The sequence below is a fragment of the Geotrypetes seraphini genome, chromosome 1 (genome assembly GCF_902459505.1).
Source record: "Geotrypetes seraphini chromosome 1, aGeoSer1.1, whole genome shotgun sequence".
Lineage (NCBI taxonomy): Eukaryota > Metazoa > Chordata > Amphibia > Gymnophiona > Dermophiidae > Geotrypetes > Geotrypetes seraphini.
The window spans coordinates 3,096,362-3,111,593 of NC_047084.1; the positions used below are offsets into that span (position 1 = coordinate 3,096,362).

At 41.0% G+C, this 15,232-nt stretch overlaps 1 protein-coding gene across 4 annotated transcripts in view; it reads right to left on the bottom strand.

Annotated features, from left to right (window-relative positions):
* CAST (calpastatin) overlaps positions 1–15,232 on the bottom strand; it is a 285,855-nt gene that overhangs the window by 238,498 nt on the left and 32,125 nt on the right. For all 4 annotated transcript variants that reach the window (XM_033914801.1, XM_033914972.1, XM_033914887.1 and 1 more), the window contains exon 2: positions 13,494–13,559. In XM_033914801.1, coding sequence (XP_033770692.1) covers positions 13,494–13,559 — 66 coding nt within the window. The remainder of the gene's footprint in view (positions 1–13,493; positions 13,560–15,232) is intronic.

Consider the following 15,232-nt stretch of genomic DNA (forward strand, 5'->3'; position numbering starts at 1 on the left):
AGCTACTGATGAAGAAACTGGAAAGAAAAGCAGATTGTAAGAATTAAAGAAATGTAAGGAGGAACTCTGTCAGTAGATCTTAAAGGGGGACCTGTCAATCTTTCTTTTTTAAACACTGTTCAAATTGGGGAGGTATGGATGCAGTATGCTTGGTTTATTTCAAGGGGGAAGGATATCAGGGGGGACCTGCAGGAGGGGGATATTGGATTTTCTTGTTTGGGGAGAGGGGGGTCTTCGCTCGCTGATTGCCTGAGAGTATCAGAGTACAGCTCTCTGATGAGTGTGCTTGTTGGTTTCTTTATACTTGGGGGGTGGGGATTGGGGATTATTTGGGGTGGTTATTTCCTTCATACGGGTTTTTGGGCTTGGAGACTTTTTACCTGCTGTTACTATTTGATTCCTTTTCTTCACTGCAATTGATGGGGAGGGGGGATTTCCTTTTGTGAGGTTGGGGGGGTGTTGGTGGAGGGGAAGTTGGGGAGGTGTTGCAGGGTGGGGGGATACCTTACGATTGATAATGTATCATGACTGTCATTTCACTGTTTCCTATTTTTCATATGTTCCATCTGTTCTGTGTTCTTACAGTGTAATTTTGGACTGTATTGGTTTGATTGTGGTTTGTTATCAATAAAAATGATTTGATCTAAACACTGTTCAAAAGAAAAACAAAAATTGCACATTACAAATAAAATAAAAAAAACAAGTTTGACTTTAAACATGTTTCCAAAAACAGAGCAAAAGAAGGGAACTCTGCAAATAGGAGTTGATTCTATAAAGCAGGGGTCTCAAAGTCCCTCCTTGAGGGCCGCAATCCAGTTGGGTTTTCAGGATTTCCCCAATGCATGCACTGCTTTCAATGCATATTCATTGGGGAAATCCTGAAAACCCGACTGGATTGCAGCCCTCAAGGAGGGACTTTGAGATCCCTGCTATAAAGGGCGCCTAAAGTTAGGCACCTAATTGGTGCAAAATACCCTTAATAGTCTCAATAACTGTTTAAAAATATATAATTGTGCGATAGGCGTCTATCCAATTCTATAAAAGACAGGAGGATCCTATCGCATGGCACTTAGCGGCGCCTAACACCTAAGTTGGCATGTCTATGGGCAGAGTGCGACTTAGACACCACTAAGCGCAATTCTCTAAAAACGTAGGCGCCTGAAATATAGGCCTTTAAAACCCTCGCCTACCTTTCAGGCACCTAAGTTTTTACATAGGTACCACTAGCTGTGATTCTGTAAATGGTACCTAAGTGTGATTCACACGCAGCCGGCACCATTTTTTTAGGCAACGGCCGATTTAGGCAGCATTTATAGAATCAGGCTCATAATGCTCAAAAATGGATGCAGAAAAAAAAAAAAATCAGCACTAAGCACTATTTTATAAAGGGATGCGTTCGATTTATAGGCAACATTCTATCTCCATCTCTTCAACACAAACGTAATCTTCCCTTTCCCTTTAAATGTCTTCAGAATTGTAGTCCTCCCCCTCAACCCCTTGTAATCAAATGTATATGACACAAGCAATGTTCTGTCTGTTGTCCATCCTGTAAGTCCTAATGTTCGTTTTCCATTTTTTATAATTTTATTATTGTAAACCGCCTAGAAGTTATTACAGGCGGTAAAACAAATTATAATAAAACTTGAAAACTTATAAAATAGTGCTTACTGCTGATTCCTCCACCTAATTTTGGGTGCCAGACTTATGTCTTCTGAACGTGGTGTAAAGCACAGTTACTTACCGTAACAGGTGTTATCCAGGGACAGCAGGCAGATATTCTTAACGCATGGGTGAAGTCACCGACGGAGCCCCGGTACGGACCTTTTTAACTAGAAAGTTCTAGTTGGCCGCACCGCGCATGCGCGAGTGCCTTCCCGCCCGACGGAGGACAGCGTGGTCCCCAGTTAAGATAAGCCAGCTAAGAAACCAACCCGGGGAGGAGGGTGGGACGTAAGAATATCTGCCTGCTGTCCCTGGATAAAGCACAGTTACTTACCGTAACAGGTGTTATCCAGGGACAGCAGACAGATATTCTTAACGCATGGGTGACGTCACCGACGGAGCCCCGGTACGGACCTTTTTAACTAGAAAGTTCTAGTTGGCCGCACCGCGCATGCGCGAGTGCCTTCCCGCCCGACGGAGGAGGGCGTGGTCCCCAGTTAAGATAAGCCAGCTAAGAAGCCAATCCGGGGAGGAGGGTGGGACATAAGAATATCTGCCTGCTGTCCCTGGATAACACCTGTTACGGTAAGTAACTGTGCTTTATCCCAGGACCTCTTCGATGGCATTGAGAAGAAGGAGGGATTGGACCTCCCTCAGGAGGAGGGGGGTTTGGGAGGAGTGAGAAGCAGACTCTACGGGAGGATTGTCTGGTGGAAGAGTCTGGAAGTTGAGAGAGTAGCCGTGGCGAATGATGTTGAGGACCCATTGGTCTGATGTGATGACCTCCCAACGGCTGAGGAAGATTTGGAGGCGACCTCCGATAGGCTGAGGAAGAGGCAATGATGATGGGAGACTGGCTATGCCCTGGAGGAAAAAGTCAAAAGGGCTGAGATGGTTTTGACAGAGGGAGAGGCTTGGCAGGTTGGTGAGACTGTGAGCGAGCCCGAGATTGATGCTGTTGATGAGGTCGGCGGGGCTGCTGTTGAGGCGGGTTGAGAGGTCTGGCCGAGAACCTGCGCTGGTATGAAGACTGCTGTCTGTAGGTGCGAGCAGGTGGAGTCTTCTTTTTAGGTTTAATCAGAGTGTCCCACCTGGTCTCATGTGCTGAGAGTTTCTGGGTTGTTGAGTCCAGGGACTCTCCGAAGAGTTCATCACCCAGACAAGGTGCATTAGCCAGGCGGTCCTGGTGGTTAATGTCCAGGTCAGAGACTCTCAGCCATGCCAAACGTTGCATGGCCACCGCCATGGCAGATGCGTGAGAGGTCAGCTCAAATGAGTCATAGATGGAGCGAACCATGAATTTCCTGAGTTGGAGGAGGCTGGAAATATGTTGCTGGAAAAGAGGGACCTTACGTTCAGGAAGGTATTTCTGTAAGGAGGAGAGCTGTTGCACCAGATGCTTCATGTAGAAGGAGAAGTGGAAGGTGTAGTTGTTGGCTCTATTGGCTAACATGGCATTTTGGAAAAGGCGCTTACCAAATTTATCCATGGTCTTTCCCTCTCTGCCAGGAGGGGTGGAGGCATATACACTGGAACCCTGAGATTTTTTCAAAGTAGATTCCACCAGGAGGGACTCGTGGGGCAATTGAGGTTTATCAAACCCTGGGATTGGGGGGCGCTATTGAGCTGGAGAACAAGATGGCTGCATAATCTCTCCTCTCCTCCTTGATTCCTAAATCATCGTCGCGGAGCAAGTGATAATCTTTAATAATTAAGCATATAAACATCTCATTCTCTTACTGAGATGGCAGCGACTAAATCTACTAAAGCAGAAGTGCAAATACCGCAAGCCTCAGGATCAAAAAGATCAAAACACGATCCTCCGACTCCGGAAAAACAGTCGGTGAGTAAACACCATGTGGAGTCCTCTGATATCGTGTTAGATGAGATTCGGGCGCTGAAAGATTTAATAACTAAGCAGTACGATATCACATGTGAAATGCGCAGTGAAATAAACTTACTTTCTGCCTCTTTTGAATCCTGCAAAACACGTGTGGAACCGCTAGAAAATAAGGCAGACATGGCGGCACTTTCCTCTGCTCAATTCGAGGAAAGAGTTCAGCAGCGCTTTAAAAAACTAGATCAGGAATTGGAAGACCTTTCTAATCGGAATCGTCGAAATAACATTCGAATAATTGGATTAGCGGAATGTGCAGAGGGAACTGATCTAATTAAATTCCTTATGGATCAACTACCGAAAATCCTGCATTTACCAACTGATTCGGCTCTGCAATTCGAGCGTGCTCACAGGACGCCATCTTCTGTGAAGCAAGGGTTCATGCGACCAAGACCCATCATTGCAAAGCTACTGCGCTATCCTCAGGCTTTACAAATTCTAACTGCCGCAAAATCCACTTCAGATCTGAAATTCGAGGACAAGAAGATCTTAATAGTCCCGGATCTGGCAAAGACAACGGCTCGAAAAAGAAAGTCCTTTCTTGAAATGAGGGCGAGACTCAAATCGATGGGAGCCAGATACGGGCTACAATACCCTGCAAGGATGATCGTAACGATTAACAACTCAACTCGGCACTTCGAATCCCCAGAGCAACTTCAGTCCTTCTTGGATGGCCTGCAATCCCAGGGCATGTCTCCCTCTTGAAGATTTTGCATTTTGCTCCAGATACATGCCTGCACTTCTGCTAGAGAAGTGAAGATCACTATGTGAGCCGGCATCAGCCTTTCATTTACCATGGCCTTCATTACTTGCTGATTTCTACATATCCTTGGTTGACTTATTTTTATGGACTATTATTTTACTTACTTACATTCATATACTTCATTTTTGTCTTGATTCTTTTTTCCTTCCCACAACAGTTCTGGACTTTATTCTCTATGGACATTATAAAAGAAATTTTCCTGTATTTTTTTTTTTATTTTACTTTAAAGGGTTCTATCTTTCATTAGATTTCAATATATATTAAAGTGAGATAAGTGTGGGAGGGATCTGAAGATGATTGGGATTTAGTTAAGACTTTAGGTAACTACTTGATCATATTATAAATAACAAAGGTTGGGGAAAAAAAAATAAATAAATAAATAAATAAAAAAATAAAAAAAAATTAATTAAAAAAAATGGTGGGGAAAAAAAAAGGGGATAAAAAATAAAATAAAAAAGAATAAAAATATATATAAATAAATCAATAATAATAAATAATAAAAAAAAAAAGGAATAAAAATATTGAAACTGTAGTTTAAGATTATTTCTGGGGTTTTTGTATAAGATAGAGAAATATAAAACAAAAAAAAACAAAAAAAATGTGGGATAAGGATGGAAGGGTTCAGAAGATAATTGGGAGTTAATTAAGGGATTAGCACATTACTTGATTATATTATATTTTTTGGGGGGTTTTTCTATATATGAAAGAAAATCATAATGAAAACAAAGTAAAAAAATAATAAAATAAAAAAAAAAATATATAGAATAAAAGGATAAAAAATTTAAAAAAAAAAAAAAAAAAGGATAACAAATATAATAATAATAGAAAAAAAAATATATAAAAAAAAAAAATAATAAATAAAAAAATTATCTTACTTGTTTATATACAAAATAAGTTTTTATGATTGTATTATTTTATTCCCAAATATGGCTTACTTCATCACAAGCCATGTTCCACTGGATTAATAATATTTTTATTTTCCTTTCTTTATACATTACTGAAGATACATAACATATTATCATCCTCAATTTAATGTTTTTTCTATTTTCATGCTCTGTTACCATAAGGTTCGGTTGTTACTGAAAGGAGGGATTGGTGTGCCCTTGTTACTCTTAGTTTAATGGCACCATTCTTCTTTCATTATACTGTTGGCTGGACTGTTTTGGTCCTTCATGCCTTTATTTCTATACTGTATTTACAGTTAAGCTGTTTTTTTTTTGTTTGTACTCTTTCTCTAATGGCACTTGGCAGTACACAGATGTTTCTGAGATTATATTTGGTAATTCTTTATTTTATAACTCAGTCTTATCTGCTGTAATATACACTTATGACTTTAGATAAGCAATTACCACTCACTGTTGTCTCATGGAATGTTAATGGGCTTAATAATCCTATAAAAAGGAAAAAGGTCCTTATTCACTTAAAACAGAAATCACCTGATATTATAATGTTACAGGAAACACATTTATCCTCCACTTCTTCTCTGATTAAATCTTGTAATTGGATCTCTTCTGGGATTGATTCCCCTTCGGTGGGTAGAAGAGGAGGGGTATCTATATTATTCTCTAAATCTATACAATCTAGGATCCTGAGCCAAGCTATTGACACTAATGGTAGATGGATAATTCTGCAGATCACTATTCATAATGTTCCACTTCTTATGATAAATGTTTATGCACCCAATAGTGATTCTCCAGAATTTTTCCTTGATTTATTAACTACTATACAAACGTTTGAACCACTGCCAATCATTATGGCAGGAGATTTTAATCTCCCTTTAGACATGTATCTAGATAAACAATCAAACTCTATACTGTCTCCACAAAAATCTCATATTTCCTTCCAATCACTTATTACGCATCTACAATTATTAGATATTTGGAGGCTTCAGCATCCTACTGATAGAGATTATACATTTCACTCTATTCCACATAATAGTTTCTCCCGATTAGATTATATCTTTGTCTCTCCTCCTTTCCTCAATTCCATTACCAACACTTACATCTCTCCGATTCTCATCTCAGATCATTCACTAGTATCTGGCACTTTCTTATGGAATACAACGCCAATCCCTAAATCCCCTTCATGGAGAATGCAACTCTCTCTCCTTGAGGATGACGATATAGTAGAAAGGATTAAGAAATTTATTCAAGACTTTTTTGCCTCCAATATTATCTCTGATACCAATCCATTAAATACATGGGAAGCATTTAAAGCCTCATTAAGAGGAGAATTCATTTCCATTGCCTCTCATAAATCAAAAACTGATAGAGCCATTACAACAGATTTGGAAGCTCAAATTCTAAATCAGGAACACATATATTGCACCACAAAAGATCCCAAGCAATATAATACTTTATGTCAACTTAAATATCAATATAACCGTCTTATTTCCAAACAAGCGGGGATGCAAATTTTCCTCAGTGAAGCCAAATATTATGCGGAAGGAAACAAAAGTGGTAAAATGTTAGCCTCATATTTAAAGAGAAAGCAATGTAAAATTCAAATTCCTGTGATACATAATAAGAATGACTCTCCTATTACTTCATATTCTGGTATTTTGGAGGTTTTTCAGGAGTATTATCAGAGTCTATATAGATCTGAGGCTTCACCTGACCCAGCCTCTTTAAATTCCTTTCTTTCAAAAATGCATCGACCAGTTTGGTCTGATTCAGAGAATGCTGCTTTAAATCATTCCATTACTTCAGAGGAAATTCTTATTGTATTGAAACAACTAAACTCGAATAAATCACCAGGTGCAGACAGTCTCCCTGTAGAATTTTACAAAATCTTTCAAAAAGATCTCTTACATTATCTTCTTGAGTTATTTAACTATATTTCCCCTGATGTAGTTCATAGAAGCCGATTTAGTGAGGCAATTATTACTGTCATTCCAAAGCCTAACAAAGATCATCTGAAAGTACAAAATTATAGGCCTATATCATTATTGAACGTAGACTATAAGATATATGCTAAAATTTTGGCAAATAGAATAAAAAAGATTATACATAAAGTTATTCACTCTAATCAAATTGGCTTCATGCCTAATCGACTTATTGCAGATAATTCTAGACTATTCTTTCATCTTTCTCATGTAGCTAGCAACTTACCAGAACCAGTAATAGCCTTATCTCTTGATGCCGAGAAGGCTTTTGATAGAATTGAATGGAATTATCTATTTCATATCTTAGAGTGGTTTGGAGCTCAATCCCCCTTCCTTCAAATGATTAGAGTCCTATATACCTCTCCGTCTGCTCGAATAACAGCGAATAATTCTCTCTCTTCCACCTTTCAGCTTCATAGAGGAACTAGACAGGGTTGTCCACTTTCTCCATATCTGTTTAATCTTGCCCTGGAACCCTTACTTATCCAAATTAGACAGAATCCGAATATTACTGGTGTAATATGCAACTCCACTGAAGTTAAACTCTCTGCTTATGCAGACGATATTCTCCTATATCTCTCTAATCCGGAAACCTCGATTCCAGAACTTCTCAATACTATAGTCCGATACTCTTCTTTCTCAGGATACAAACTCAATCAAGATAAAACGGAATCTCTTCCTTTAAATCTTTATGCTACTCCAGCTATGGTTCAACCTTATAACTTAATTTGGGCCTCCAATAAATTAAAATACTTAGGTATCGAACTTACTCAATCTCTTTCAGACACTATGGAAATTAATACACAGAAAATACTTACACTAGTTAAAGCCTTAATTAACTCTTGGCATCCTCTATTCCTTTCATGGTGGGGTCGATTGGAAACAATAAAAATGATGTTCATGCCCAAAATAAATTACATTTTACTTATGATTCCTTGTCTTTTTTCTCCAGCTTTCTACAAAAAAATAGATTCACTTTTGTCTTCCTTCTTATGGAAAAATAAACAACCCAGGATAGCTCTTAAAAAACTTAAACTAAAAAAGGAAGCTGGCGGAGTTCTTTTTCCAGATTTCTATACATATCATAAAGCTTTCATCACTCACCAAGGTCTATACTGGTTTTTTGATCAAGACCCTAATTCACCAGTTTGGTTAGAAATTGAAAAACAACTGATGGCTCCTCTCCCTCCTTCTGCCTATCTAACAGCAACACGTAGCCCATCTTTGTATCCTTTGATACAATCGACAATTCAATGTCTCTTAGATTTTGATTCTACTCTGGAAAGAGCTTATACTACTTCTCTATACACCTCTCTATGGTATAACCCAAATATTCTCATTGACAAAAAACCTTTTTTGTGGAAGGAATGGATAGACAAAGGAATATTCTTCCTGAAAGATATTGTAGATACTAATCTTAAATTACTCCCTTTCTCCACCTTACAAACCAACTTTACTCTTCCGTCATCAGCCTACTTTAGATGGATGCAGCTTCATCATTGTATTTCGAACAATGTCTCTCTTCAAACTATTAATGCCCATCAACCGTCCATCTTTAATCTTGCTTCAACTCTATTGACAACAGGACACACTGCTTCTAAACTATATAAATTGGCCCTAATACAGAATAACTTACCAAATAACACAATAATGGGTATTTGGGAAAAAGATTGTGAACATCAATTAGATAATAAAGAATGGGCGCTTCTTTGGTCTAAATCTTTGAGGTCTCTATCATCAGCCAGTACATTACAGTCTATGTACTTTTTATATCATAAAGCTCTATGGACCCCTCATAAATTAAATATTGCAGGTCTCTTACCTTCTAGCCTATGTTGGAACTGTAATATGGGTCAAGGTTCATTGATTCATATGATATTTGAATGTTCATTTGTAACTTCCTTCTGGCAAGATGTGTGGTCCATCATGAAATCAATGTTTGGTTTAGATAATCAATTATCTTTATCTATACATATTGACCTATTAGACTCTCAAAGAAAGTTGTTTGATATATTAATCATACTAGCTCAAAAACTGATTCTAACTAATTGGAAATCTGCTAATTTACTTCACGTCCAACATTGGTGGAATTTAGTTTTACAGCATCATAAATATGAAATGGTATTCTATGAACGTAAAGGTCAATCTCGTTCTGCTAATTCTTGTTGGTCCCCTTTACTGAACTATTTGCAAACATCAATGTCTGACTGTATTTGATTTATATTTTTATATAACTTTGCTTGATTTTGTACTGCTCTGTGCCTTTGTTATACTGGTTTTATAGTAAAATCAATAAAATTTTCATGGAGAAAAAAACCCTGGGATTGGAATAACCCGGTACAAGCTATCCAATTTACGAGGGGCTCCAGGAACCGTGAGGGGAGCTTCCCAGTTTTTATAGAAAGTTTCCCTTAAGATGTCGTGGACGGGCAACTTCAGAAATTCTTTGGGAGGTTGCTCAAAGTCTAGGGCATCGAGGAAAGCCTGAGACTTTTTAGAGTCGGACTCTAAGGGAATGGAAAGAGCTGCTGACATCTCCCTAAGGAATTTGGAGAAAGAGGATTGCTCTGGTTTGGAGACGGTGTCGGTCATGAAGCGTCCTCCTCGGTACCGTGAGGGGAGTCTTCCCACAAATCTGGGTCCCTAACGTCAGGGTGCGTACGTTTGGACATCGGTGTGGAGGGCTCGGCATGGCGGGTCTTTGAAATAGATTTCCCTGAGCGCACCGAGGCGGTACCGGGTGAGGAAGACCGATGTCGTTCCTGGGACCGGACAGGGTCGGCAGCATCCCGGGTATGTACTGTAGGTGTTTCTTCCAAGAGCACCGGCATGGAAGTATTAATCGGTACCGAGGGGGTCGACACCGATGGGACAGTGTGAGGCTCGGACCGGTCCCGTACCGGAAGGTGCGGTGCCAGCAACGCCGGCAACAGTTGTTGGAGCTGTTGTTGCAGCTGTTCCTGTAACTGTGTTTGGAGTATGGCCGTGATGCGGTCGTCCAGGGGAGGCACCGGTACCGCTTTTTTCTTCTTCGGTACCATAGGTGCCGCTCTACGCTCCAGTGATGAGGAGGCCGATGATGAGGCACTCACCGAGATCGGAGCGGAGCGTTTGCGGGGCCGGTGCGGTGCCGGGAGGGCCGGTGTCGCAACCGTGGCAGGAGGGCGCTCAAGGGAAGTGGGAGGCTTCTTAGCCGGCTTACCTGGGCCCAACGACCCCGAGGAAGGGTCCGGTGGTGTTGATGTCGTCGGTGCCGACTTTTGTGGTGCCGTCGATGTCGCAGCCGGTTCCATGGCAGATCCGGTACCAAACAAAATATTTTGCTGGATCTGCCGATTTTTCAAAGTACGCTTTTTAAGTGTAGCACAGCGGGTGCAGGTGTCAGCCCGATGCTCTGGACCCAAGCACTGGAGGCACCAATTGTGTGGGTCGGTGAGGGAGATCGGGCGTGCACACCGCTGGCACTTCTTAAAACCCGGTTGAGGGGGCATGAATGGAAACACGGCCTCCGCAAAATCGAACCTGGAGGCCTGTATGGTGGCAACAGGCCCCGCCAGGGCCGGCCTGAAAAAATAAGGAAAACTGGACGAGTTTTTTTTTTTTTTTTTTTTTTGAAAACAAAAATAAAGGGAATCCGATAAGAAAAAAGGAAAAAAAGTGAAAAAATACGCAAGTGGGAAGACACATGCGTCTTCTTCGCTCCGCGGAAACGAAGAAACTGGGGACCACGCTCTCCTCCGTCGGGCGGGAAGGCACTCGCGCATGCGCGGTGCGGCCAACTAGAACTTTCTAGTTAAAAAGGTCCGTACCGGGGCTCCGTCGGTGACGTCACCCATGCGTTAAGAATATGCTGCCTGCTTGTCCTGGGATAAATGTTGGCGCCCAAGTTAGATCACTTACCCAGTATTCTATAAGAAATATGCACTTAAATTTTTCAAACCACCCCTGACAAGCCCATGCCCCAACTATGGCCACGCCTGCTATGAGATGCATGCTATGGGAGTTAGGCGCCCTGCCTTAAAAGAATAGCGCACAAATTTTAATGTGTGCCACTTATCAATAATTGGTTATTGGCATCCAATTATGGGTGGTTAAGAGCTCCTTAACCAATTAATTCTGTGTGCACATTTCAGCAGCACACCCAAATTTAGGAGCCATATATGGAATCTGGGGGAAACTGTTTGATATAAATACAAAAGAACCAGTGAAGAAAAGCATAAAAAATTATCACCAGCTGGTAGTCTGTTTTTCATTGAAGTTTTATGTCTCAGCTATAGAATGTATGACCTTAAAATTATAAGCATATACAATAAAACAAATAATTTTAGATATAACATTGTAGAGTTCTTTTACTAAGGTAAGCTAACACATTTAGGCCTGGATTCTCTAAACGGCGCAGATATCAATTGCCTCCTAAAAACGGCCACCGATTGTTTGTCAATCACACGACGGCACTGTTTAGAGCAGGGGTCTCCAAAGAACCTCCTCGAGGGCCGAATCCAGTCAGGTTTTCGGGATTTCCCCAATGAATATGCATTGAAAGCAGTACATGCACATAGATCTTATGCATATTCATTGGGGAAATCCCGAAAACCTGACTGGATTCAGCCCTAGAGGAGGGACTTTGGAGACCCCTGGTTTAGAGAATTGTGCCTCCAGGAAAGATAGGCACAGGAAGCATAGGCCAGGATTTTCAAGGCCTACATTTCCTTCACCTATCTTTGCCATGAATCGTGCCTATGTAGATGCTTTATGGCACTTCCGGTGTTAGTCATGCCTATAGTGGCATTAGATGCCGGTAGACACCTCCAGAGGCACGATTCTGGCACCTTTTATTTAGATGCTGGTAGGCACTTTAAATTTAACATTTCAAACGGCATTTCCCAATTAACTTAGGCACCGGTAGGGTGCCATTTATAGAATTTTCCTCTTAATGTGTGCTGATGGAGTAGTCTGCACTAAATGCTAAGAAGCCCAGAGTTGAAAGAAGGGGCTTCTGAGCATTTAGTATGCACTAATTGTTAGCATGCACTAAATTTGTTAATACACCTTAGTAAAAGGACTCCTATGTTATTTTAATTACAAGAAAAGACTAGGAGAGCCTTGGTGGGAAATATGTGCTCATTTCCTGAACTCAGCTGTAACTTGTTGGACTGGCAGAGTCTAGAAACACTGCAAAGGCACCGTTCACAGCCCCTGGAGAGATGAAATCCCAAGTCGCAGCACCTAAGAGAGAACTCGGTGCATATGCTTTCCAGGTTCTCAAAGGAGCCTCCGGCCTTCTAAAGAAGGCATTCACTACAATGGAGGCATTGCGGGCGGTGAACAGCGGTGAATCCTTACAACAAAGATACTCAAAATCTTTGTTGCAAACAACAGTTACTCAAAATATCTCTTACAGATGCCTCCCCTCTATTAAATATCAGCGAGTAGGGCTAGGGGAGGTTCTTAACTATGTTAACATCTCAGTTATTTATGAAGGCAAACCAAGTGAAAAAAAAAAAGACAACTGAAAAGCTGTAAACCCATTACTGTGCCCCAATATCTTACATGTAATTGCTACTTTATGGCACTTCATTATTTTAGTATGAAAATTATAACTGACAAAAACATTGAGAAATTGTTATGTTTAGCTATACATGTGGAGATTAATTCTATAACAGGGTGCCAAGGATAAGTGGGTAAGCAAGAACTTATTTCACGTTTATTGTATAAAAACAAGTAGGGGGCCTATTTTCCCTATAGAATGCTAGTGCAAGTAGCAGAAGAAATATGTTTACATCTATGACACAATCCCTTACACCTGTCTTATAATGGGTGTAGATCAGGGATCTCAAAGTCCCTCCTTGAGGGTCACAATCCAGTCGGATTTTCAGGATTTCCTCAATGAATATGCATTGAAAGTACCTGATTGTAAAACTGCTTAGATAAACCTTGATAGGCGGTATATAAAATCCTAATAATAATAATAATATTCATTGGGGAAATCCTGAAAACCCGACTGGATTGCGGCCCTCAAGGAGGGACTTTGAGATCCCTGGTAGATGCTCACAACTAGATGTTAGCCAGAAGATACATAAATTACAGAATTCTATAATTTACATGTACATTTTCATCCCCCACCGAAGCTCTGCCCAAAATCTGCCCATGTGCATGGCCACTAGCAAAGTACATATACTGAATCATGATTCATACTTCTCCACTAAGAGGTCATTTAACATGTATAAATGCCAAGAATACTAGCATTTACACACTTTCTAGTAATTAGTTTCAAAATCTAAAATTACCTCTGTTGCTTCAGGTTCTTTCTTCTCCCCTGGTTTTGAGGTACCACTGGCCTTTTTATCTCCATGCTGGAAAAATAAATAAATAAGACATCTGTTTTATCAATGGATCTAAAGTTAAATAAATCTTATTTGAGAAGTAACTGTTTTCATATTAAAATGAGATAATTAGAGACAACCAGTTGTTATTAGGAATCTACAGCCAGAAAATTTTGGTTTTCTGTTCTTTCCAGAATGTTTGATTAGTTCTGGCTTTGATTTTTCTTATTACATAGCCCAATAAACACAGTATGGTGTAAACCAGTGGTTCCCAAACCCTGTCCTGGGGGACCCCCCAGCCAGTCGGGTTTTCAAGATATCCCTAATGAATATGCATGAGAGAGATTTGCATACCTGTCGCTTCCATTATATGCAAATCTCTCTCATGCATATTCATTAGGGATATCTTGAAAACCCGACTGGCTGGGGGTCCCCCAGGACAGGGTTTGGGAACCACTGGTGTAAACAAACGATACGGTGCAGGGAGAGACTTTGTTTGAGTTCCCCGAAGAGGATTGACCGGTGGCTACACCCTGAGGCAGCATAGAATTGTGAAACGCTGGCCTTCGTTGGTGTGCCAATCCTCTGCACAAGACAAGATGGGAAGGGGTAAAACACGGACCTCACGGACCTGACGGACCTCGTGGATCTAAAACCACACGTCCTTAAAAATCTGAGGTCCGTGTCCGTGCCACTCGTAGTTTCTGTTTTTTACAGACCTCTATGAGATTTTAGCGCTGACGGATCCGTCTCAGCATAGGGAGGGAAAAGTATTAGGATCCATCAGCGCTATAATCTCATCGAGGTCTGTCAGAGCCAGAGACTAGTGCTGGAGCGGCAGAGCAGAAGCCTTCTTATGTATAGGTTTAAATCTGCCGGATCTTATTATAGTTTAAAGTAAGGGTACACTATAGTGAATCAGGCTTCCTGGATCGCAAATTGGAGGTCTCTTTCATGAGATCCAGAAAACCCGGCGCTTAACAGGGCTGTTTAACTGTTTTGCGCTCTGCTTATCCTTTAAGCCCGACATAGAATTTGGCTCTGACAGACCTCTATGAGCTTTTAGCGCTGACGGATCCTAATACTTTCCCTCCCTATGCTGAGGTGGATCCGTCAGCGCTAAAATCTCATAGAGGTCTGTAAGAGACAGAAACTACGAGCGGCACGGACACGGACCTCAGATTTTTAAGGACGTGCGGTTTTAGATCCGCAAGGTCCGTCAGGTCCGTAAGGTCCCCTTTTAACCCTTCCCAGACAAGATACCATATTTTTCATTCTTTAAGATGCACCCCCCTGTAAAGGAGGAAAAACTAAGGAAAAAAAATTTGGTTCAGAATTTTTTTTTTTCTTGGTAGGTGCGTCTGATGTTCTGGTGCTGGCAAGCCCGCAGCCCGAAGCAGCCCACAGCTGATTGAGAACTGACCTCAGCCAATCACAGAGCAGCACAGGACCAGGCAGGAAACGCAAAGGTTGCGCTCCTGCATTGTGCGCCGCTCTGCAAAGAGAAAGGCAGCCGTCCAGCAGGAGACAGCGCTGGACCACTGCCAGTTAAAAAAAGGTACTTGGTGGCGGGGGAGAGGAGGGGAGGTGTATTCGCTCCATAAGACGCACCCACTTTTCCACTTTTTGGGGGTGGAAAAAGTGCGTCTTATGGAGCAAAAAATACGGTAAGTAGTTTTTGTACTATTATCCAGTTTTTATTC